The sequence below is a fragment of the Anopheles nili genome, chromosome 2 (assembly GCF_943737925.1).
Source record: "Anopheles nili chromosome 2, idAnoNiliSN_F5_01, whole genome shotgun sequence".
In the NCBI taxonomy this organism is placed as follows: domain Eukaryota; kingdom Metazoa; phylum Arthropoda; class Insecta; order Diptera; family Culicidae; genus Anopheles; species Anopheles nili.
Window position 1 is genome coordinate 23,560,822 of NC_071291.1, and position 21,353 is coordinate 23,582,174.

The window sequence follows — 21,353 nt, forward strand, 5'->3', positions numbered from 1 at the left end:
TCCGCGCTGAGACGATTCGAAATCTTCGCCGCAGCCACATCCGCCCGGGCGCACCTCAGCCGTATACTAATAGCCGTTTTGCCCATCCACCGGGTGACCGGGATCATTTCCGTTCCCGTGGTTGACTGCCGAGTCCGGGGGAGGATGGATGGATCCTTCGCCGGCTGCTGCATCCAGTTCCGGCAATCAGCAGCGACAGACCGCCCCGGGGTGTGCTGCGGAAAAATTCAACCGGTGGCACAGTTTATGAAAAGTCATAAATTTTACTTTTCACACACAACCACACACACACACACACATGAGCACACCGGGTGTGGTGCGAGCCGCAGCACCGCAGTACTTGAACGAGGAACTTTTCGTCCTTATACGCTTCGTCCCGGCCTGTGTTGTGGCTGTGGTACCTGAGCTCCGGCCAGGGCACGTTGGGCAATTGAAGGGATAAAAATAAAAAAACGAATTTAAGATTTTTGAAAAACTGTTGTTAAATTCTGAAACAAGAGGGTTACCCCAAAATAGTATGGGCTTAAGTCCAACATTCTCAGAGTAACACAGCCTGCTAAAGTCAAAAATGTGTGATAAAATTAAAAAATTTTCATTTTTTTAAACCTGATTTTCATCTCTATTTTTCTCTTAAACTAAACATTACAGACACAACATTTTTATCATTTTGGATAAGTTATCCAACTTGTTATTGTTATTGAATTAAATAAATTTCATTTGTTAAAGAATACATCATCAAAAAAATGTAAATGTATGAAAATTGCTATGTAAGATCATATTTTTTTATCAAGCTTCAAAAGTCTTCAAGCAATGACATAGCACAGGATATAGCACAATAGTTTATCTTTCGATCGCCGAATAGTCGGGAAATTCGATAATTTCAGCTATATAATCGATCTTATTACTTGGTACTGGAAAAATCCTTTCAAAACACTCATGAATGTGCACGGAGAACTAAGTAAACATTTTGAAAAGGGTCACCTGAATTTATATGAAACGACCCCGTGACACACCCTGCTTGCTAATCGGGAGAATTTCGACGACGCATTTTGAACACCAAAAGCGACAAATTTCATATTGTGAGTAACAAGAGATCATGCGTCGAAGAGGTTGCGTGTAATCGATGGAATTTTGTGAATTTCACGTGCGCAAAAACCTTGCGCAACGACGCCAGATTTGACACTACTGATAAAAAAGCACGCCCTCTGCTTAAAGATTACTATTTTGCATAATGGGAGCATCACGTGAGCGAAACAAGGACAAGCTACTATATTTTGTACCAGGCGAGCTTAGGAGGTGAACATTGCATGCACTATGTAGTACTGCGTGCTAGTTGGACACTGTGTTTGATCATCCCGCTATTTGCATACAGTTTTGTGGTGAAAAGATGCTCAATGATATAGGGAGCAGTGCTTTAAGTAACATCAATTTATTGCGCTCCGTATCAAAAAAGCATTTAATGTATGCAACCACCCATTTTATTATGACCGGCAAAATATTGCGACCGAATTATGACCGGCAAGATAAGACGCTCTGCTAGATTCTACAGTGGGCGTAGAACATTGCGATCGATAGCAAACGAGCGTAAATGAGATGGGATGCTGATTATCATGCGCCGGAAAGATCGACGATATGTACTGATAACAAAAGGAGGGGAAATCCTTTAAATTTGGTAACCCTTTAGCGACAAGTGATGTTCGGATCGAAATCCAGCTGGTGCATGCAACCTCTTCGACGCATGATCTCCCGTTACTCACAATATCAGATTTGTCGCTTTTGGCGTTCAAAATGCGTCGTCGAAATCGTCCCGATTAGCAAGCAGGATGCAGCGTCACGGGGTCTTTTCATATAAATTCCGGTGACCCTTTTCAAAATGTTTACTTAGTTCTCCGTGCACATTCATGAGAGTTTTGGAAAGGATTTTTCCAATACTAAGTAATAACATCGATTATATAGCTACAAGGATGGAATTTCCTGGCAATGAAAATGCAGATCTTTAAGCAAAAAGGGGCGCTCGAAGGCACCATTTTCCGACTGATTTTGAGTTTTTTGTAAAATTGGAATTTTTTTATTTCGAAAATACTGAATTAAAATAAAACTGTGTAATGAATTTTATATTATTTATTGTATTTTGTATTATGAATAACGTAGTTTAAGAACAATACGGCCAGGCTATCACTATAATAAAAACGTAAGAGAATTAATTAACCAAAACTCATCATGCATCGTTTCCATTAATACCATTTTGTACGTTTCAATCAAATTCTGCACTAAATAATGGCGCTAAACTTTTATCCCTTCATTTGTATGAGAGTGCCCACTGTGCAAGGGCGTCGTTTCTTTCCGTTTGAAGTCGTACATTTGTGCCTCTTTTTCCGAGCCGCCAGGCGCGGCTGACAGTGAGGCGAAACTTACCTCAGGTTTTGCTCGGGCTTTCCCGAATTGCTTCGGGCCGGGGAAAAGTGCCGGCACTGAGAAGGTGCCCACACCGTCACCTGACGGTACGGGATGAGGAACGTAATTTTAAACTCAATTTGAAACACATTTCCGGGGCATGTTTGGTGAAATAGCACACACCACCATCACCACCGCCACCAAAAACAATAAACAATGGAAAATTGAGCAAAAACCGTCGATGATCCGGGGGATGGAAGCGGTAGGTGCAGTGCGGGTTCGCTCGAAGCGAGATGGCAGTCCGTTGTCAGCTGTGGTTACACAACGAGTCCTGCTAAAGAACGGGACGTCGATTTGAGTGGTACCATCCCGGAAGTGTTCGCCCCAAGATCACCACTCTTGCTGGGTTAGAAGAATGTCGAGTCGTTCACATGAGCCCATTCATCATGCATTGCGAGTGCGAACTTGGAACTAAGCCGGCTTCGGAACTGGCAAGCATAATTGGTATGTTTAGATGTCAAGTTTGGGGAACTAAAGTGCCACCGAAGGTGTGGGGAGAGGTCAACCAAATGTAGGAAAATTTGCTGAAGCGATGATACAAATGCCTTTATTGATTTGAAACGAGCAGCTTGACACTTGTTCCGCGTCACCAGACGTAGCAATGGCCAGTGCAATGATGATGCTTCCATTACTTTACGGCTATGTATATGCTTAAAATGGATCAATATTTAGATGCAATAATAAAGCATTTATTTGCAGTTATCTAGCTCCAACTGATCCAGGAACTGATAATCATCTTATTTCGGTTGCCCACTGTCAGTTCCTTAACGTGTTCAGTTTAAAGTCCAAATGCATCATAAGAAGCTGGTTCGTGTCCTGCATGCACCATTTTTGGGCAAAGCTTGCGTGGGAAACATAAAATGGCCCCCAATTTCATTGGCCGTGCATAATTTCACTCCAAAATGGACGGTCGAATGTTTCGAAAGCTTTTGGCTTCTCCTTCGTTTATTTTCTCTTGTTCTTCATCCACCGCCAATCCACCCACAACAAACGGCCAGGAGGTCATCGGCTCGGCCCGCAAGGATAATGGCGGTCGGTATTTTGTTTTTTCATTACCCATTTCGCTTTTATTGCCCACTTTAGCCAGGCGTTCGCTTCACAATTCGCTAGGATGGCGCTCACGCCAGCTGGCGGAAAGAGTTTTCTTTCCATTTTCCCAACGCTTCCCAGCGCGGCCAGTATCTGGTTCTCTCTTCCGTAATGGGACCGAGGCGGGGGTGGTTGGACAAGTGGCCTTTTTTATCTTATTTTCCCATTGCTATTGGATTAGTGCGCCTTTGGAATGCCAAAGAAAAAAAAACCAGCGGAAAAACAAACCCCCAACAAACGGCCATCGCAAATAAAGCGTTGCGCCTGTTGCGGCTAATAATAATCGGTGCGTGCCGATCGCGACAGGGACGCTGCAGTGGGCAAAACATTTAAAGCCATCAGCATAACATTCCTAAGCCTATCAGCCGGTCCGCGCGCTCCCACCGGGGGATTTGTCCGGCCCGCATGGGAGTAGAAATAAAAATCCGAGCCCCCCCGGTAAACGATTGGGATAGCGGACGCCTCTTGCCGATAACGATCAGCCGATTCCACAGTGGCAGGCCCGGGTGCCTGCTCGCGTTTATGTTTTACGGTCGATATTTATAAGTGATTATAATCTTAATACCTTGGGCGAGCGCCAAAGCGTGGCACCGAACAGGCACGAATCGCTGCGTTGCCGTGTTTGCCGACGCCATTTATTCAGCTCGAAGGACCGCACCGAAACAAAAGCAGGACACTCGAAGGACACTCACCACCGTGTCGTTTAAACCGGCGTGTTCGATGGCAACGGAAGCCGCTCGCTCGCTCGCTCGCTCTTTCTTTTCCCCACCACGGGCGTGTGTGCCATCGCAACGAACAAAAGGTTTCCCCCCTGCAACCGGCAGCTGACCACAAAATCCGCAAACTTCGGCAACAAGAAACAAGCCCGTATCCCGGGAGGCGGCTGAGCTAGCCCGCAATGAGTTGGAATGAAATCCGAAACGGAGGCAAATAAAAATAAAAAAGCAGGACAATTTGCTGGGGTTTATTAACGATGATTATGCCTCAATTCGGTCCGTTTATCACCAGCAACATGCCGAATCGGACCGGAAAGGGGACGGACTGCCTTCGCTGGCTACGCGCTCAAAAACGATCATCCCCTGCTTGCGAGGGTGGGGTCCTTTCTGTGCGCCATCGGTAAAAGGGCGGATGCTGCTGGTGAGTGAGAGGCATGTGCAAAGGCAAACGTGAAGGACAAAAAAGGATGCACAGATGGTTCCACACTTTCCGACCACAACCACCCAAAAGGACGAGCAGCCAGGCAGTGAACAAGCGGATTTAATTGACTAACGTCACGTTGCGGAATGTTCGGGCGCCCATTTTCGCTCCACCCGCGTCGTCCTTAGCCGAGCGTCCTTTCGTCTCGGTGGTCCTTTTCGTCTGGGTGGTGCGTTTCTCGGGAGCGCGCGCGCGTTTTCGGATCCGGTACGTGTAATTCCGGATCGGTGTTTTATATTCGAGGCGCTTCCTTCACAACCGAATGATGTCCATCCGTTGCCCGCAAAAGACATCACTCTTCGCAGAAACGGCAGGCTTTCGGGAACATTTTGTTTATTTCCCGGCCATTACGGGAGACTGATTTTTATAGCCCTTCCCGGGCCGTGCCCGGACCACAGCCGGGCGGACTTAAAAGTGAAATGGAAAACCATCAACAGTTAGGCCACCCCCGGGACTCGCCCGTAAGCGAAGCCCGTAAGCCAGTAAGTGTGCGCTCTAATCGACAATTTTACGGTCTGTTCCGAGCGGTTCCGGTGGTGAGGAAGAGCTTACGAAACACGCAACCAGACGCCGTTCTGTGGCTACGTAACGGCCGGTTGACGGGTGCGGAAGCTTTCCCGTGTCGGGTTTCGAGGGGGGGAGGGATTTTTTCCTTTCCTGATGTTTGCTAGGCTTCGGACGTGGCATTAAGCAACCCCTTTTTTGGCGAAGAATTAATCCGCGGAACCGAAGCGCTCGGGTTGCGAGCGACTGCTGCCCTGTAGCCCACCCAAATTAGACGTCTATTAATGGAACCGGTCTTCTTTATCGAGCTAAAAGGTTCTGGAGAAGGTCCAGGCGATTTGGTTGTGGATGTGGGGATGAAGTCAATTATAGTCCGTTGAAATTTATTTGCAATCGTTTGTTATCACTAGCGCGGTGTTAAAGACGCTTAGTTTGATTGGGAATGGATGTTCTCTTTTACTAGCGAGCTTAGCTCAACTATCTATCGTGGAGGGTTTCCGAATATCTCAGGAAGGTCTTTAAAATTAGTTATTTTTTCCATTACAGTGCAGACTGGAACAGAGTGTGGGTACAATTATAGGCTTGTCTATTGAAAACTTGTCACAAGAATCCGCTTATTATGAAAGAAATCAATGAAACGTAACACGTCAACGAAAATGAAAAGCACTTGGAATCTCAACTTAAGTCATGCAATTGAAATAGCTCCGAATAGCGCAAAGCTTCATTTGGAACATTTTCGGTTTCTTTGTTCGTGGCCGAACTGTAGAGCTTTTCAAACTCATTTCAAATACGCGAGAAACCGATCATAGCAACCTGGCCAGCTGTCAGCGATGACGTCTTCAAATGTCCCCACCCGATCCTGGGTCCTAAATATTAATCCCCACGCGGTCGTCAAACGTATAGCACTTTTACGATTGTTTATTTTTAGGCCCGCCCTGCACGAGCGCAAACCCGCGTGGTGATTCGGCGCGTGGCGATTAATGGCACCATAAATCCGCGGCCACCCAGCCAAACGTCCGCCGGTGGCCCACAGTGGCTCCGTGCATAATGAGATAAGCTTCTTAAATCCAACACCCAGCCGTCAATAAACCGTTTAAGAAAGGGACGATTTCAATTACGATTTATGATAAACGAATCCCCCACACGGCCACGAGGGGTTGTGCGCTTACGACCGCGACGGCTTATCGCCGCCAAAATCATCGACGCCCGGAAAACGCGACCCCCGTGGCCGGTCACACCACAAATCGGTCATCGGGGACAAATTATTCCGGCTGGCGGGTTTTCCGAACACGGGCACCACGCTTATCTGCCATCTTGCGTGCGCCATCGGGCCGTCAACGTGCTGCTCCGATTTCGGCCACGCACCAACCCGTGGTCGGAATGTCCTGCGGTGAAGGTTTTTCCCATGACAACCCACCAACTTGGCGCAACTGCGGTTCCGATAAACACGCGGCAATGTTGGGTGAAAAATGCGCCTGCTCGCTGAGTGGCCACCAGCAACCCTCGGGCACGGCACCCACACAACAACCAACAGGTTTTTCCCGCGCGTTCCCGTGGCAATAAAGTATGTATTTATGAAATTTAATAATAAGATTTTTGCCACCCTCCGTGGCTTTTCGGTTTTGGGTGGAATTTTCCCCAGCTCCAGGCGCTCGCAACTTGTGCGTGCGTGCGTGCGCGCGTAGAGCTGCTCTTTGTTTGGCCCGTGGGGATGAAAGAAAACAACAAACACCTGCTTAAAAAACAGTGCTGCCCAGCGTACGGCGCACTTTGGGTTACGACGAATGACTTCTTGATTTGAATTTTTCCACGCGCTTCCCCCACTCGGTGGTGCGTTTTTGGGAACTGTGGCTTTTCCGGTAAGCCCGGGAAAGGTGGAATCATATTTTCCGCACGTTCGATAGCTCGTCCGAAACCTAGCGGCGTTGTTTGCTACGTGCTGACAGGCTGTTGCGTTGGGACTGTCAAAGTGTCGTGGAAGAAATGTTTACACATTCGGCCTGTTTTGCAGGTTCGGTGAAGGGTTGCTTAATCTGGATTCGTGAAATTCCTTCCTACGGGGCCTGGCAAGCATGTCGGTGATATGTTTCATTTCGTGTAGGAACGCGCAAACACACAGCGGTTACGTTTTTTGTACACGGGGTTTTTTTTTATTAAAAGAATCCTCGGCGCGCGGCAATAACTTACACTCGATTGTGCTTACGCTAATGACTAACATTAGAAGCCTTTCTTCTGGAGGGCCTTGATGTCCTGGTCACCGTAATAGTCCTCGCTGCAACGGGGAATATTCGAAAACGAGATGTAAAACATTAGACGTGTGGCGTTCTCTCCATGTCAAGACCAACAAAAAAAGGGCAAATCGAAAAATTCAACGGAAAATCTCTCATACTCAACCGATCGAAAAACCCCGTCATGATGGGTGATGGTGAATGGTGAATGTTGGTTTCGGTGTGAGACGAATGGCTGATGCCGGTGCCATCAAAGGACGGAAGGTTATAGATGAGGTTGGCCTTGGACACCGGCACCGGAATGAAGGTTAGAGCCCACACATCGCAACCGTCTCAACCGTGGAAAATTGTCTCTTACCCATTAGTAACCGTGGTAGTTAGAGAGAATCGCGCCGAATGGAGAGGGCTGGGATTGTTCGATGTCGTGAAAAACATCGCCCACCCACACGAGCGCACACACATACACACACACACATACATCCACCGAGAAAACCATGAACATGAACGAACAGAGTGATGCGAACAGAGAAAGAAGAAGGTGGTTTGATAAAGAGCAGGAGAGTGTTTAAGTGGTTTTAAAGATTTTTTTATTAATGTTTCATTTTGTGTTTGTTTGTTTGTTTGTTTGTTTTATCGTTTACGGCTCTAACTATGCAGGCTGCCTAACAGACGGTGCAACCCACGCTCCCTGCCGATTGGTCCACGCCCCGGACCCCGGGGCCAGGACTCGGCATCCGCAGGCATTGCAGGTTGGTTTTGGTTTCCCCGTGTGTGGTTTTAGTACGGGGCTCCTACGACGGCCATTACAATGGAACGGTAAACGGAAGCTTGCGTTAAGGCTCGCGACTTGGAGCGGCATGTCCAACCCCGCTTCGCAACCGGCGACGGTTGACGGTTTTTGACGGAGTGATTAAAGCGGCAAAGAAAATGCCTGAAGGTCCTTACGGTGACCCTTCGCCAGAGCGCTGGGCTGCGGTCAATCGAGGGCGCCGAGCGTTGGCAATAAATAAATTAAAATGAGACACTGCCTGCCATGCGTCCTGTGTCTTCACGAGTGGAGCTAAGGATGCATGCACCCACACACACCCACACAAACACGGTGCAAAGCCGTCACGAGCCAAACTCAAAGAAAAACGTCCGGAGTCTGGCGGTGAAGGCGAAATGTGTGTGTGTGCGAGGCGCGTGAGTTGGAGCAGCACAAAAAGATCGTCGGTCCGTTCCGGATCACTGCCGGTTTGGAACCCTTTTCCAGGGGGGGCTCGTGTTCTGAACTGCCCACCTCACTCCGGAATCCCATGTCAGTTTCGAGGAGTTTCCCTTTTCCGTGAACGGGACGAACCTCGGAACCTCGCTAGAGCGAGAGAGAGCGCCATGGTGGGTGACTTTTCACGAAGGATAGTTATGTTTGGTTTTCCCTTTGCTCCTGGTCAGTGCGAGAACAAGCAAACAGACACACACACACACACACACACGGTTTCGCTCATCTACCCTCGATCGGAGGTTAAGGGTGGGTTTGTTAAGTAGCCAAATTTAAAAGTTCTTCTCACTTCGTCTCATCGGACATGCCGTCGCTGCAGCACTGAGCAAAACTCTCCTTTTTTCACGTCGTTTTTCCTGCATTCCCTTTCCTATTGCTCTCTCTCTCTCTCTTTCTCTCTCTTTCACTCATTCTGTCCTTTTCTCGCTTCGTCTGTCGGACTCCCTCAGTTCTGTATCGCTATCGGTATCCCTAACATTATACGTCACGATCATATTTTGTTCCCTACACTCGACTCTCCTACCACTCTCTCTCTCTCTCTCTCTCTCTCTTCCTCTCTTCCTCTCTTCCTCTCCCTGCCATCCCTTCCACTGATTCCACTTAGTTGGTGTCCTTGGGAGCCGGACGGTTGGACTTAACGTTAGCTTTGGGGGAGGCGGGCGCACCACCGGACTGGAGGGCTAGCCCGGCAAGGAGTTCGCTCTTGCGGATGCTCTTCAAGTCCAAATCACCGTAGTAATCTTCGCTGTTGGTGGGAGGTGGGAGATTAGATGACGGTTAGAAGAAAGAAGTAAGAATTATTCACTCGACATGGGGCATGGGGCGATGCGTGAGCTGTGAGGCGGAAAAGGACCTACGGCTGCGCTCTACGAGCGGTTGGTTTCTGGCGTGTGAGTGAGGAGCATCAAGGATCGGATGGGTGGGTAAGTGGGTGGGTGCACGCGCATGTGTATGTGTGAGTGTGTTTGTGAAAATTTTTGATACTACATTTTAGTATAAACTGCTATGCTGGTGCTTCGGAGCGAGAGTCATCATAGTAGGCGTTTTTATGTAACCCAAACAGCTTGACAATTTTAAGGATAATTAAAAAAGCACACAAACACACCGAAACATACGCACACGTTTGGGAAGTTATGAAGAAAGCCAAACCAAGAGGAAAAAAGGGTACAAACGATCACAAATGAAAAGCACAAAGCATGAAGCCAAGCCACCGTTTTCGGGGTCGGTCGCTTACCATCCGGGAACATCCTCGGGATCCTCGCAGTTGCCGGTTCCGTCGGCGTCACCGATCTTGAAGACGGTTCCGATCGGGCAGCCGTACTCGCGGGCAACTCCCTCCAGACAGATGTAGTACTTGCGGCAGTCCTCCGGGTGCGCATGTCGCGAGAACGAACCAGCATTCGAGATCTCACCGGCGGCCGGGCAGGTGAATCCGTTTGCTACTTCTGCGGGCGAATCGAAAAGGAACCGATCGTAGAGGGTGGGTTAGATCCCGGCCGTAATGAAGCGTGCTTGTATGCTCTGGCGTCAGGATCACTTACCTTCGTTCTTGCACTCTGGGACCTGATCAGCCCACATGCAGACGCGAGCATCACGGTCGTAGGCCAGTCCGGGCGAGCACTGGTAGCGCGAGGCTTCACCGTTCCAGCAGTTCCAGAAGACGTCGCACTTGGCCGCATCCGGGAAGATACCGTACAGACGCTCGCAGTGGGGAGTAGAGATTGGGGGTTCTGGAAGCGTTCACAAACGGGTTCACAATTAGCTTCATTTGCGTGTGCACGATAAACATGAAGGGGTCAGGGGACGTTGGATCGATTTCGATTTAAAACCTCACGCAACACATCGAATAATTGTTTTCGAAGTGTGGGCTTTTTCGAAGAATTTTTTCGCAACACTAGGTGGCGTGAAAATTGCGGCGTGCAGCAAAACCATTTTGTACACATAAAACCCGATTCTTTGTGGTGGTTTGAAATTTTCAACGTTAGCGTTGCTCTGCAAACGCATTTGGTTTCATTGCAATTCCAAGAATCGCTCACGCCACAGGTTTTTGCTCGCTTGTCGAGTCGAACAGGTGTAACGTTCGAATTTATAGGTGTTTAATTATTTATTACTAATTATCACAGTTCGCCGAAGTGTGCCGCACTGGAAGCACTAAAGCTCGAGCGCGTTCGGAGAGAAAATTTAATATAATCTTCAAATTTAATTTATCACATTCGATCGCACGAACGACCAATGCAAACAGATTATTTCGTAGCGAAAGTAGCTCGTTCCGGTCGCTCGGGTGCATTGGCGAATTTCTCGCAAGGACATTCGCCCTTCGAACGGGCTCTGTCCGCATTCTAGGCTCCAGCTGTCGCAACAACACCCGACCGACCGTGGTGGCTTAATCGTGCGGTTGAAATTGCGCACACGTGTCAACACCGGCTATAGTGGGCGCTTTGTTTGGATCCCCCTGCGGATCCTTTCGCGTTCGAGCACATGTACATGCGTGCGTGTGTGTGTGTGTAACCAGGAACGTTTGTTAAACGAAAGGAACCGAAAGCCGCTGGAAGGATGAATTTTGAGAAGCGCGAGCGCGCTTTTGGATGAGTAATAATTACCTAGCTGGGTACGGTCACCGCAGTCGACGTTGTGCAGGTAGTCGCAGTTCTCGGTCAGGTATTTGGAATCGGACGCATCGAACGCCAACCCATTGCCGCACGTCTTCAGCTCGGCCACGTTGTTGTCACACTTCCAGTACTTGTCGCAGGAGCTGTGATGCGGGTAGAAGCCGAAATCATCCGGGCACTTGAAGCTGTCCTGGGCCACGGCTGTTTTAAGAGAGAATGAACGAACGAACGAACGAGAGTTAGTTAGTGCTGTCCACGAGGCCGTCCATCCACTCAAGCGATCCCACAAATTTTCCGCCTATTTCGAGGCGGCTTTCGAACACGACCTGACGCAGGGACTCATCTCGCCGGTGGAAACTGCTCGCCCGGTATGCCGTTATCGACTCCCACACAGCTGCCAACAAAACCTCACAGTGCAGGTGGTTTAGGTGGGTGATAAAACCCGGACACCGAAACAAACTCCCCATCGAAACAACCAACCCGCACGCTCACGATGATTGGTGTCATTTTTCACAGCCAGCCCTCCGGCCCACGCGTAAATGCCCTTAGGCGAGCCCCATGGACCCCAAGGATGATGGATCGCTCCCGACGCAATGCCATCGTCAACCGCAAATGGTACGGTTCCGTGATCAGGTGAATGATTTGTGACCTGTCGGATTTGGAAGGTGGCGTGGGTGGCGTCGCTTTTTTGCTTCTGGTTCTTGGAACGTTTTTTTTCTTCTTATTTCGTCACTCGGACCCAACTCGCATCGCTCAGCTTTGGTGGCGCATTTTCCTTTCGCCAGCTGCCCATCATCCTCCTGTCGCCCATCATTACTCTTGCCCGGGAGTATCTTTCCGTACGGGGCAAATACACCTTTTTGGGATGCTTTTAGTTTTTTTTTTTGGCCAATGCTTCTCTTCTTTATCTTTCGCCTCTAGTTCGGTGCCTTCCTTTTTACCGGAACACGACCAGGACACCACCGGGGGTTGTGATTAATGAACTCATCTTCAAACGTCGACCGCCGGATCCGGTGAGCCGGAGATTAAAATTCGGCACAAACTTTCGATTCACAAAGAGCGCGCGGAAAAACCCGGTCAACCGGTTTCTGGACGCGGCTCGTCCATCGCGAGTGAGCCTGCGCACGTGTTTCCGGAGGCGGCAGGAATCTCGGCCGCAGCGCAGTAAATTTAACCGATTCGGTAATCAACCGGGCTAGCGCACGGTTTGGTGGGAAATTTAGCAACACCACAACACGGTCACCGCAAAACGGGCCCCGTGCAGGTTCGAGGTCGTTGATAGGACGAGATCGGTGGGTGGGATTCAATAAATCTCCCCAACAACCCATCAGCGCGTCGTGGGTCGTCGTAAATTTCACCCCGAGATAATAATTACACCGTAATTGCCATTATTTTTATCACCGCAAATGATCTTTAATTTATGCAAACCAAGCGCCACCCGGGACTTGAGCTGCGGGTTCGGCGGTCCGTTTGTCATCCGATCGGACGTCATCAAAGCTCTCTGAAAAGGGCCACGCAAGGATTGCAGGGCGGTGACGCAATCGGTGACCGAATCTCGCACACATTCGCGAACCATCCCTGTCGAGCGCATGGCCCCGACACGATGAAAAACCCCTAGAGTCCGAGCGCAAGGGTGACCCCAAAGTCGCTCATTAAAAGCGCCCTTCCAAAGGGCGGCCGTTGAATAATCGGCCGGTTTTGGCTCACGTTGCCGCGTTCCCTTGGTGATGGTGTTTTTTTTTTTTTTTCATTTATATTTCGCTCCATCTCCCACTCGGGCCAGTGTGACGATTTTGGTCACACCGCTAACGATGTGCGTCGATGTAACGCGTGGTGTGAAATGGTTGTGGCTCAATCCGACGCCCCACCGACGAAAAATCTCACCCCACGAGCAGCTCCCGGATGGGAGGGCTAGGGCCAGCTTCTCGTGCTGGCTGATCCGTTGCCTAATCGCGCACGCTCGCTCGCACCCGCGGTTAATTAGTTTAACAGTCAAGCCCAACCCACAGCCAGCCAGCCAGCCAGCCAGCGGTTAATCACCCGCCGAGGACTGGCGCAAGCTCACGTGTGCCAAATGTTGGGCAACACCCGGGTTCGTTAGGCTCGGGGCTTTCGTTTTCCATTTGAGCCGCCACTTTCCATCTCACCAGCTGAGAATGGCATCGAATGTGGGCGCGAAAGTGATGCGCTTCCTTCCTTTGCACGAACCACGATCAGGTGAGTTGCGAAAATCATCTTGGCTTCTGGTTCGATTTCGGTTCGGTTTCGGGCTTATTGCACGCTTTCCCGCTTCGAGCGCGGAGTTCATCGACCTCGCGTAGTCGTTCGTCGTCAGGGGTTATTGAACCCAAAACCACACCCACATTTGGTGGGTGAGATGATGGACCACGTGCGGGTGCATTTATTCGGGTGGAGCTTTTTATAGCCTGGCTCGGTTGGCCACGCAAACGGAAGCGTGCTGGCCTCGAGCAGCGAGCACTCCGGAAAAACTCCGTAACGAAGCGTGCGGTGAATGGTGAAGAAAAAGAAGACGAAGAGAAGAAAAAATGCACAGATGGGATGGGGAAAACCCCCAACTGCCAATCGATCGATGCCCATTACTGGCTGCTCGAGTTCGAAAGCTCACTCGAAGCGCCACTTCACAGCATCCAGCGCGAGTGCGCAAGTGAGACACAGACACACGCACACTGCGAGACCCAACGAAGAGGAGGACGATTAGGCGCCTTTGATTTCCATTTCGTTTGCGCTTTGTTCGCGTTAGGTGCTTCTCCGCGCGCACTTTAGAGCACTTTGCATGTGCAGCTCCCTTTCACGTGCAGTCCGCGTGAAGGTGAAACCGCTCTTCCCGGCCGTTGACCATGAACGGTTTACGGTAATTGCCCCCCCGGGAATCCGAGCGAAGGAGTTCCACCGGAACCAGTGGTCGGGGGGGGGGGGGGATAATGGCACCCGCTCCGAAGGGGTGCCTAATTGCGGCTTTAAAGTGAAATCGGCTCACCAAATCATCCGGCGCACTAAATCCGAAAGGGAGATTCGTGCCCTCGGCCCGGTGCAGCATCACTCGCTCGCTCGCGTTTGGCATTGGGGAAAATCGGCACGCAGGCATAAAGGCAGGCTGAACGTCTTTTTCTTTCCCCCGGCGGTGCTGTTATCGACGTGAAAAGCCCATGACCGCGCTATTGGCACGTTTGGCACGACACAAAGCTGGCCGCAAAGCCATCAGTCACAACCCTTACGAATAACCCGGTAATGAGGTTTGCCGCCGACGCTTCGTTGCGATAGCGAAGACACGAAGGGCAAACCCTTCCGGAGGGCAAATCACCCGCAAAACCCGCGATTGGATCTCCCTCCGCATCGTAACCCTTTTTCGGCGGTTCTCCGTTCCAGACGGTGAAGCAACATAATGCGCAATTAAGCAGCCTGCGTCTTTCGTCTGCGCGCGAATCTGAATCTTTCAGCCCCTTTTGGGCACCAAAAAAGGACTCGCTTTCCTTTGCAACAAACACACACACACACACACATTCGCGGGACATAAACCCCCCGGCTGATTATCTACATTGTTATCCGGCGTGTTATCAGTCGAGCGCGCCAGCAGCCGCAGGGCACTCGCATGGTGGGTGGCACTTTGGTTGTGTTAGTATAGCCCACCCACCGCTGTAGAGGTAACGTACGAAAACTGGTTTTTCCGTAAAGCGAACGGGCGCGCGTTTGGAAAAATCAGTCACCATTGCCTGCGAGCCTTCGTTCCGACAGGTCGCCTGGAGTTTGCCGGAAAAATAAGGACGCCTTTAGAAAAGCGAACCCGCGCCTGGGTTGGGCCGGGGAGAAATGTCTTCTGTTTCTTTTTTTTTTTTGTAGCTGTTGTTGCTGCCTTTATGCGCGTTTTTCCGAGCGCACGGGCAACCCAGGGTTTTGCAATAAACGTTTATTATCTTTCACCGCCCGATCGGAATCGCGGCGCACAATCGGTGGCCATTATCGGAAACCGTCAGGCTTGGGCCCTAAGCCCAAACGACGTGCGCCCGTGTGTGGGTGGGTGGGTGGGTTGGGATCACCCTCCCGTTGCCGGAAGATTGGATTTTAAACGATTGTTTGCATTGTGCTGCCGCGATGTGGTGGCATCGGTGTACGGGCAAAAATCGTTTTCCGCCACCGTTTTCGATAAACGAGAATTCGATTTCGCTCGAACACCGTCCGGAATGGGGGTCCTTATGAGTGGGTGTATGCATGTGTGTGTGTGTGTGTTGAAGAAAGGGAGTAAGCTTTGTCATAACGCGACCGTTGCGCTCCCGCGGCGCGGAGAGGGCCCCATTTTTGTGTTTATGTACACATGCTTTTTCCCACGCGAGCGTTAAATGGCGCCTAATCTAATTATGCAGCAAGCACTCGAGCACAATCGCGTTCCTGCTTCTCCACAGCCACACGGATCTTTGGGATCAACATCGAAACATGCCAAACACACGGGCAAAGTGTACGGGATGCCAAGCGAGAGGTCGAACAACCTTTGCCCGCGGGGTGACTTCTGAACCACGCGCGATGCCCGCTAGGGCGATGCATTCTCTTCGGGCCACGGGCACGGGAATGACCGGGTTCCAGGAATTGATTACCAAACGGTGGAAGAACGTTTCGGAAGGGACTGGGGGGCAATTTATGGGTGACGTTTCAATCGCCGCTTTACGATTTGCGAATCCACCCACAACACAACCAACGCCAGCGCCAGCGAATAGTGGCTCGCGTGTAAAGCCCGCTCGGCCTACCTGGCACCGAAAGGTTGGCTGGGCGCGCGTTAATGGATAGTAGAATTTAATTAACACATAAATAAACCCACCCACTCCACTCCCGGGCACGGTGTGTGTGTGTGAGTGTGTGTATGTTCTGCAAGAAGTTATGGGCTCCCCCTTTGAGCCGGGACCCGGGAAAGCAAAACCCCGTAACATGGCACGCTGTCGCAGGATCTCGGCTGTTCATAAATCTCTGGCGTCCCGGGGGTTTCACCTCGAGCAAGGCAAGGTTTGGCGCTCGGTGGCAGCTGCACGGACGTCATTAAAATGCATCGTTGCACTGGCCGACACAATGATGCAGACACCGTTGCACCGTTGCACCGGTTCACCTTTCGCCGAGCGAACGAACCAGCGATCGATCGATCTCGCGTCAGTGCAGTTGCGATTTTACTCGACTGTTCCGGCTCCCGGGGGGGGGGCAAAAAAAACAGAGGCACGGCATTTTTCCTTTCTTCACCGGTCGCTCTTTCTCGCACACTGGTGCGTCTCCTTACGTCTGGTGGTGGTGGTGGTAAAAAGTGAAAGTAGCCGCCCTATGCAAAGCGCCGAGAATGCACAACCCGACCCGATGAGGGTGAGAGTGGCCCTTGCGAGGATCTCCCGCCCCCCCAAAAAAAAAAACCGAGTTTCTCCTGTTTCCGCAATTGCCTTCTCACCACGACCGCGTGGCGTGCTAATGAATTGCGAAATTCGAACACGGTGGCTGCGAGGCTATCGAGGCGATCGAAACTCGCGATCGATTGCGCAACCACCAGCGCCAGCTCGGGTCCCTCCAGCGCCAGCCGAAAATGTGGCGCTGGAGATACCAAAACCAGTCCCGGGGAGATTCGATAACTCGCTACGGGTGTGGGTTTTTGCTGCACGGCGATGGTGACACAATCGACGGCGTTATGTCACCGACGATCGCCTCCGATTGGCCTCATCTCAGTGCGAGGGCACACTGCACTCCTTCTTCGAACGGAAGGGAGGGCCCGGTTTACCTTCGGCAGCATCGCAAACACTCCTCACACGCGATCTGGTGTTATGAAAGGCGATCGAGGAATTTGAATAGCCGCGCATGCTGACGGAAGCTCGATCGCTTGTGTGGGCCAAGTTCAGCTCGTGTCGCAATTGCGTCGTATTTAGCTCCATTAGTGGTTCTCGTAGGGGGTAGAAAGCTGTCCCACCCCCAATGGACACCACCAGAGCCACCCTCGGGATCCGCCACCGATCCAGGATGAAGGTCAGTGGGTGACGCTTCGCCGGGCTGCTCCACATTCTCACCTCACATCAAGTTCACCGGGAGCGTCCCTTTATGTGGCCCCGTCTCTGGCCGATGAGCGCCCGGTACGCAATTACCACCGATCGCTCGCAAGATGGCCGATCAAGGCAGCACGCCACGGTTGTGCCACTTTCACGATCGATCCTCTCACCGACTCGATCGGTTCGATCGGCTCGAAGGGCACCGCGTGGCAGACACGAAACTGGAGCACAATCGAAAGTGCGCCCTTTTTTTTTTTGCTCTTCCTCGATCCATCCGCGGGCCCCAACGAGCTTGGTAAAAGGATCCGCATCCGCTGGAAGGTCAGCCTACCGCTTGGGACGGCACGCGTGGAATCGATTTCGAAAGGCGACACCATTCGCTGCGATCGAGTGGCTCTTCTGCTCAATGTCACCGTCAACCGGCGAAAAAAAAACTATTGCGGCCGGTTTTCGTTGGGGAAGGGCGGGAAACGTGCCTAGGGAGTGGGGTGGCTGCACCCGGTGGGTGGTTGGGTGGGTGGAATTAACTAATTCTGTCACGCGTTCGTCACGCAGGAAATGGACTCGACCAAAACGCCGACAACTCCGGCAATGACGTCGTCTCATTTCTGCCGAGCGTGTCACAATTTCTTGCGGGATGCGAGCTGGTTCTTTCTTTTGGGGATATTTTGTGTGTGTGTGTGTGTGTGTTGCTGTTAAATTCAGTGTGTACCAACCCACTCCCTCCCTGGCAACCAGTAACGAGCAGCGTGAAGCCAGGCCGTGTGATGGATACGCGTCACGACTCCCGGTACGTGAGCGGAATCCAGGCAGCCCACTTTGGGCGTGGCCCCGTCGTAAATTCCGACTGGCGGTCACTCGCCTTCGGCCATCTACTGTGATGGAGATGAGACGGATGATCGGAGGAAGGATGCGTAGGGTGGACACGATTTCAATACCGAGCGCGAAGTGCACAGGACTCCGCCGGTGGAATACTAATCGGGCGATTATCTAACGTGCGGCCCGTCATCGATCCTGTGCGTCCGTTAGATAATACGCACTGCATGGGGGAGGGCTGATGATGGTGAGTGGACGAATGAATGAAGGGGGGAAAAAAATCGAACAACCGCCAAAAGATGAAGCACAACCAAAGTCGGAATCAGTCCGCGATAATCTCATTATTCGAGCTGATTTCATCTCGACTCGATGGGGCGAAATTTTGATTCGCCGTAATTTGTGACGGCAAAGGTCGTGCCCGGAAAGCGCAAAACGGGCTGCTCCTGGGCGTGTCCTAGCCAGGGCTCTCCCGTAGTTCCGTGCCCATCCCGCTGCACGCTTGCACAATGATTAATTAGCTCACAGACGCGAACGTCGAACCTCGCCATCCCAACCTCTCTCAAGGTGTTTGCGAGTGTAATTCAATTAGGCGCCCTTCGTGCGTGCCTGCCAGAGTGGCATCCTTGCTCGCGTAAACCACAGCAAAGGGTGGATAATCTATGCATCGACGCAGCAGGCAAGATGGAAGACCCCTGCTGGCCATTTCCACCGGTGCACCCGGCTGTAATTAGTGTAATTGAACGCATCGCACGGCTCACGCGGAAGGTGATTGATCCTGTGAGCCGTGTGGGGTGTCCTTCGGCGAGCAATTTCCTGCCCCGACTCCGAGCGGATCGATAGCACGCCAAAGGGGTGGTCGATTTTCACCCCCAGACCAGACCGACCTTGACCTGAACGGGCCACTCCAGCGGGCCATGGATTCCGTCAGCGAGCAGCTAATGACGGGCGTCTCATCGATGCGATCCGTTGCACAATTCGTGATCGGGAGGCTGTCGCAAGCTGAACGGTATTTAATCGCTCTCTCGCTCCACATTTTGCGCCTCTTTGCTCTTGCTTGGCTCTCGTTTGAGAGGCTCAAGGACACCCGGTGTCGGTGTCGGTGGATCCAAAAGTCACCTCCTCGGGACAAACGATCGGGCGCCAAGATCGGATGCCAACGCTGGAGCCACACCCCGGGCGTTTAAGCAGCGCCAACTCGAGCATGGGGGGGCATTTATGCATAAATTTCCATCACTGGAAACCGGCTGACCTCGGCTCATATTTCGAGAATGAGCGAACGAACGGCAGCGAGCTCGCAACCCGCGCACCAAAAAAAAACGAACGAACGGGCACTCCGGTGCTGGAGTCTTCTAGAAATCCCCGAAGATCGTACGCCCCGGAAAAACCAGTTCGAAACGAAAGCGAACGCGCAGCAGCAACAGCACCCGTTTGAGGGTGGTTTGCGCGTTGGCGGCGTAAGACTTCCTCTTGCCGTTTCGCTCAACCACAGACGGCTGGTCGGCGTGAAACGAAAGCGAAAGCCGCATTCTTGCGGTGGGCGAGTTGCGCAAACGCGCGACTCACGAAGCTGCGGTTGAGTAAGCCGCACCAGCAGCCAGCCAGGAGGGTTGGTAGAAAAACAGCAACAACCCTCGCCCCATGGTGGGAAAGAGCGAGAACTGGCGCAGGACGAACGAAATAGGGAAGGCAGAAAACGAACGAATCGAATCGCAGAGTGTGGGATGGCTTGATGAAAGGATGTTGGCGCTTTGAAAGCACATTATGAGTGTACGTACCGGCTCCGAAGAGGGCGACCACGAAAACTATGCTATACTTCATTGTGACACTGATTTTCCGAGAGTTTTCTGCCGCTAAGGGGGGAAATTGTTCGATACACCACAAGGATACGCTTCGGTTTCCTCGGTACGATCCGCTTTCTTGGGCACTTTTCTTCACGCGTCACGCAGGACACGCACTCCGTTCAAAGTTCACTGGGGCTCACTTTCACGGCGTTTTGCTTGCCGCAACTTCGCAAACGTCACCGTTCGTCAAGGAACCGAACAACAACCAACAACAACAACAACAACAAAACGAACAACCGAAAAAAAAAACCGCAAATCGCTCCAGCAGCTCCCAAAAACAACTAATATAACCGGGTGGTTCCACAACCAGCCTGTACGCAGCGAACCTTCCAACAAAACTGTATTAAAAGGCCATTTTACAATCGGTTTTTATACCCCAGGTAGGTGGAGGAGCCCATTTTCTGGTTCTGCTTCGGCGTCTCCGTCACCCAACCGACCGGTTGCGCGCGTGCCGTCTCGCTCTCTGGGCCCGTCCCCGGCGCAACCAACACCGGCGCACGTTGGAGTGGAGTCCCCACCACCCAGCTCCAGCGAAAAGAAGTGGTTGAAACAAAAAAGAAAAAGAAAAAGAATGCCCACCCCTATGTGGTCGCGATCGCGAACACGGCCCCAGCCGACAGAAGGAGAGCGCGCTTGCGTTAGCAGGCCTTCTGGTACCGCGCAATGTGTCGCGCAAGCGAGCTGGGAGTATGCGTCGGAGGTGGGTGGGTGGTTGGGTGGGTGGGTGGGGACATCCCTCGACACCCACCGATGGCCGCCCCCGGGAATGTCGGGTGGAGGGTTAGCATTTTGTGTTTCCTTTCTCTCTAAGGCGCGAGCCTTGCTGCGTTGTAGAAAGCCCTGCCGATCGCCCTTTCGGTGCAGCACCAATTATCCTCCGAGTGTGCGAGCATCCAAGCTTTAGGGGTGCCTTAATGGGGTGGATTTATGTACTTTTTGCTCTCTCTCTCTCTCTCTCCCGCCGAGGATGGTTTAATGCGCGTTTTCTGTCCACTTGATCTACGCTACCGAATCTCGCGCGCTCAACGATCGTTTGCTGGAGCATAATTGCGCGTGAAGCTGAAACAAACGGGGTGCGTTTTCCGACATCACCCACTCCGCCCGGTGGAAAGTGATCTTCATACATTTTCCACCCGGGCAGGAGGTGGATGATCATTTCCTTGAGCGACCTTCTCGGGGGCGCAGTCAAGGTGTGAAATTATGAAACAATGGTGACGCCTGGTTCGGGAAACTGAATCGCACGCGGCCCGATAGGTTCATTTACATCACATAAATTAAGCGAACCGAGAGCGTGAGGCGATCGAGTATTTAAATCGTTTAACGAACGCGCGCGC

General features: G+C 51.5%; 1 protein-coding gene across 2 annotated transcripts; it reads right to left on the reverse strand.

Annotated features, from left to right (window-relative positions):
- Window positions 1-7,379: 7,379 nt before the first annotated feature.
- On the reverse strand, window positions 7,380-20,284 carry LOC128721773 (protein obstructor-E). 2 transcript variants are annotated; one of them, XM_053815565.1, is made up of 5 exons: window positions 19,954-20,284; window positions 11,331-11,540; window positions 10,272-10,460; window positions 9,965-10,175; window positions 7,380-7,516 (listed from the first exon to the last, which is right to left on the reverse strand). In XM_053815565.1, the coding sequence occupies exons 1-5, from the start codon at window positions 19,994-19,996 to the stop codon at window positions 7,462-7,464; spliced, it is 708 nt and encodes a 235-aa protein (XP_053671540.1). In that variant the 5' UTR covers window positions 19,997-20,284; the 3' UTR covers window positions 7,380-7,461. The 2 variants fall into 2 exon arrangements, with proteins under 2 accessions (XP_053671540.1, XP_053671539.1); XM_053815564.1 differs by lacking the exon at window positions 7,380-7,516 and adding an exon at window positions 8,024-9,475 and having other exon boundaries at window positions 19,954-20,280.
- Window positions 20,285-21,353: the final 1,069 nt, after the last annotated feature.

Excerpts from the sequence above, each read along its gene's own strand:
- LOC128721773 (XM_053815564.1), bottom strand. The coding sequence starts at position 19,996 with ATGAAGTATAGCATAGTTTTCGTGGTCGCCCTCTTCGGAGCCG. Across the intron at positions 11,541-19,953 it reads GGTCGCCCTCTTCGGAGCCG|CCGTGGCCCAGGACAGCTTC; the intron begins GTACGTACACTC and ends CTCTTAAAACAG. Across the intron at positions 10,176-10,271 it reads CCCAGAGTGCAAGAACGAAG|AAGTAGCAAACGGATTCACC; the intron begins GTAAGTGATCCT and ends ATTCGCCCGCAG.